The sequence below is a fragment of the Rhinopithecus bieti genome, unplaced genomic scaffold (genome assembly GCF_001698545.2).
Source record: "Rhinopithecus bieti isolate Rb0 unplaced genomic scaffold, ASM169854v2 scaffold_6710, whole genome shotgun sequence".
Classification (NCBI taxonomy): domain Eukaryota; kingdom Metazoa; phylum Chordata; class Mammalia; order Primates; family Cercopithecidae; genus Rhinopithecus; species Rhinopithecus bieti.
In genome coordinates, this window is record NW_016805362.1 from 158,589 (window position 1) to 162,669 (window position 4,081).

Consider the following 4,081-nt stretch of genomic DNA (forward strand, 5'->3'; position numbering starts at 1 on the left):
TTGTAGCAGGTGCACTGGAAATATTGACTGATATTCCCAACTCTCCAGCTATTCAACCAGAGGAGGGTTGAATTGACCCTGGGCCCTGCCTCGGCCTCCCTGTGGCCAGTGGTGCTCAAACCTGAGCATGCATCAGAAGCACCTGAAGCCTGGTTAAAATGCAAGCTGCAGGGCGCCACTCCAGAATTTCTGATTTAATAGATCTGGGGTAAGGCCTGATCATCTGCATTTCTTACCAGTGTGAGGTGGTGCTAAGGCTGCTGGTCTGAGTACAGAGGAGGTTCCGGCAAGAGAGAAGAAGGCTGGTAAGTAGAGCTCAGTGTGGATTTTAGCAGCTGGGATCTTGGAGTGTGATAAAGATAGTTTGCTCCTCTGCCTGTCACTGGCTCCTTCTCCACCAACTCCAGTGTCCAGCACAGACTCTCGCGGGTGGAAATGAAGGACACAGGAACCACCAAGGAGGACACACTTGCCATCTCAGGCCCTCCTTTCCCCTCCGCCTCAGTTACCGTCGGTCCTGGGTGCAGGTGCAGCACATAGAGTACAGGGACATGACGTGGTGACAAAGGTGCTATCCCCTTGCCAAGCCAGCTGCCATCTCACTCAGCCAGGAGCACTGTCTTTTCCCGTCACACAAAAATGCCCCCAGGAGTCAGGCGCCCTGATAACTCCACCTTAAATTGTTGGGTGGTCTCAGGGAGGGTCCACCCCTCAGTCCTGCTCTGCCAGAGGAGGCAACAGAGGTCCCTAGTATCCACTGAAATCATCTGTGAAGCTTTAAAAAAATGCTGAGACCCAGGGATTTGGAAAAAAAAAAACAAACTTGATTATAGATCATAGTATTGAATCAATGTTGATTTTCCAATTTTGATCGTGTTACTGTGGTATGAGAACATTTTTTTTTTCAAGAAAAACACACTGAAATATTTAGAAGTAAAGGAAGTGCAACTTAAAGCCTGCAACTTAAATGTTTTAAATGTTTCACATGCTTTAAATGTTTCCAGGAACTAGAATGATGTAGCAAGGGTGGTAAGCATTCGGGAAATCTGGGTTAAGGGTAAATGAGAGTTTTTTTGGAGGGGGGGAGTTGTTTTTTGTTTTTTTACTATTTTTCGACTTTTCTCTAAACCTAAAATTATTTCAAAAGAAAAAACTTTTTTTTTTTTTTTTTTTTTTTTTTTTTTTTTTGAGATGGAGTCTCATTCTGTTGTCCAGGCTGGAGTGCAGTGGTAGGACCACAGCTCACTGTGGCCTCAACCTCCCCAGGCTCAGGTGATCCTCCCACCTCAGCCACCCGAATAGCTGGGACTACAGCCACAGATGTGCACCACCACACCCAGCTATTTTTTATATTTTTCATAGAGACCAGGTTTTGCCATGTTGCCAGGCTGGTATTGAACTCCTGAGCTCAAGCAATCTGCCTGCAAAAGTGCTAGGGTTACAGGCATAAGCCACCACACCCAGGCCCCCCCACCTTTTTTTTTTTTCTGAGACAGGGTCTCACTTTGTCACCCAGGCTGGAGTCCAGTGGCATGATCATGGCTCACTGCAGCCTCATAATCCTGGGCTCAGGTGATCCTCCTACCTCAGCCTTCCAAGGAGCTGGGACACAGGTGTGCAGCACCACACCTGGCTAATTTACTTTTTTTTTTTTTTTTTTAGAGATGGGGTCTTGCTATATTGCCCAGGCAGGTCTTGAAGTCCTGGGCTCAAGTGATCCTCCTGCCTCAGCCTCCCAAAGTGTTGGGATTACAAGTGTGAACCACTACTCCCAGCCAAACACTTTTTTAAAGGAAAAAAAAAAGCCAGTCACCGTGGCTCACGGCTGTAATCCCATCACTTTGGGAAGCCGAGGTGGGTGGATCACGAGTTCAGGAGATTGAGACCATCATGGCTAACATGGTGAAAACCTGGCTCTACTAAAGATACAAAAATTAGCTGGGCATGGTAGTGCGGGCCTGTAATCCCAGCTACTCGGGAGGCTGAGGCAGGAGAATAGCTTGAACCAGGGAGTCGGAGGTTGCAGTGAGCCGAGATTGCGCCACTGCACTCCATCCAGCCTGGTGACCGAGAAAAACTCTGTCTCAAAAAAATCAAAAATAAAAGGAAAAAAGAACTACTCCAGATCAACTGAATTAAAAACTCTAAGAGCACAAATAAGCACATAAGAAGATGCTGAGCATCTTTAGTCATCAGCAAATCAACAAATCAAAACCACACTGAGATACTACTTCATAGGCACTAGGGTGGTCAGAATCAAAAAGTCAGATGATAACAAGTATCGGGAGGATGTGGAGAAATCAGAATCCTCATGCACTGCTAGTGGGAATGTAAAATGGTACAGCTGCTGGCCGGGCGCGGTGGCTCAAGCCTGTAATCCTAGCACTTTGGGAGGCCGAGACGGGTGGATCACGAGGTCAGGAGATCGAGACCATCCTGGCTAACACGGTGAAACCCCGTCTCTCCTAAAATACAAAAAACTAGCCGGGCGAGGTGGCGGGCACCTGTAGTCCCAGCTACTCAGGAGGCTGAGGCAGGAGAATGGCGGGAACCCGGGAGGCGGAGCTTGCAGTGAGCTGAGATCTGGCCACTGCACTCCAGCCTGAGTGACAGAGCGAGACTCCGTCTCAAAAAAAAAAAAAAAAAAATGGTACAGCTGCTTTGGAAAACAGTCTGGCAGTTCTTCCAACAGAGTCAACATATGACCCAGCATTTCCATTCCTAGGTAGCTACCCAGGAGAAAGGAAAACATGTGTCCACACAGAAACTGGAACACACATGTTCATAGCAGCACTATTCATAACAGCCCAAAGGTAGAAATAACCCAAATGTCCATCAACTGATAACAGATAAACAAATTATGGCATATCCATAAAATGAAATACTATTTAGCCATAAAAAAGAATAAAATACCCACTATGACATGGTGAACACTGAAAGCATGGTGCTAAATGAAAGAAGCCAGAAACAAAAGACAACATATTATATGATTTCATTCATAAGAAATGTGTATAACAGGAAAATCTACAGAGACAGAAAATAGATTCCTGCTTGCTTAGGGCTAGAAGAGTGGGCAGAGGCTGGGCACAGTGGCTCATGCCTGTAATCCCAGCACTTTGGGAGGATGAAGCAGGAGGATTGCTTGAGGCCAGGACTTTGAAACCAGCCTAGGCAACATAACAAAAACCCACCCCTACAAAAAATAATAATAATAATAAAAGGTTTTTTTTTTAGTTTAGTGACTGTGCACACTTGTTTTCCCAGCTACTCAAGGGGCTGAGGTGGGAGGATTGCTTGATCCCAGGAGTTTAAGGCTGAAGTAAGCCATGATCCTGCCACTGCACCGGACTGGGTGACAAAGCGAGACTCAGTCTCTTAAAAATTTTTAAAATAGTTGGCCAGGTACGGTGGCTCACACCTGTAATCCCAGCACGTTGGGAGGCCGAGGCGGGCAGATCACTTGAGGTCAGGAGTTCCAGATCAGCCTAGCCAACATGGTGAAACCCTGTCTCTACTAAAAATACAAAAATTCGCAGGGCGTGGTGGTGTGTGCCTGTAATGCCAGCTACACAGGAGGCTGAGGTAGGAGAATCACTTAAACCCAGGAGGCGGAGGTTGCAGTGAATCAAGACTGAGCCACTGAACTCCAGCCTGGGTGACAGAGCCAGACTCCATCTCAAAAAAAAAAACAAAAAAAAAGAAAAAATAAATTTAATAGAAAATAAAAGAATAGCTAAAGAGTATGGGGTTTCTTTTTGAGATAAGAAAAATGTTTTAAAATTGACTGTGTTGGCTGGACTTGGTGGCTCAGGCCTGTAATCCCAGCACTTTGGGAGGCCAAACCAGGCAGATCACTTGAGGAGTTGGAGACCAGCCTGGCCAACATGGCGACGCTTCATCTCTACCAAAAATACAAAAAGTAGCCGGGCGTCATGGCACACACCTGTAATCCAAGCTACTGGAGAGGCTGAGGCAGGAGAATCGCTTGAACCAGGGAGGCAGAGGTTACAGTGAACCAAAATCATGCCATTGCACTCCAGCCCGGGTGACTCCATCTCAAAAAAAAAAAAAAAAAAAAAAA

At 46.3% G+C, this 4,081-nt stretch overlaps 1 protein-coding gene across 1 annotated transcript in view; it reads right to left on the reverse strand.

Annotated features, from left to right (window-relative positions):
* Positions 1–251: 251 nt before the first annotated feature.
* The window catches only part of ARMS2 (age-related maculopathy susceptibility 2), a 6,925-nt gene continuing 3,095 nt past the window's right edge, over positions 252–4,081 (reverse strand). Inside the window, 3 exon segments of the mRNA XM_017872232.1 lie at positions 252–263; positions 265–428; positions 431–598. Of these exon segments, the coding sequence (XP_017727721.1) occupies positions 252–263; positions 265–428; positions 431–598 (344 nt within the window).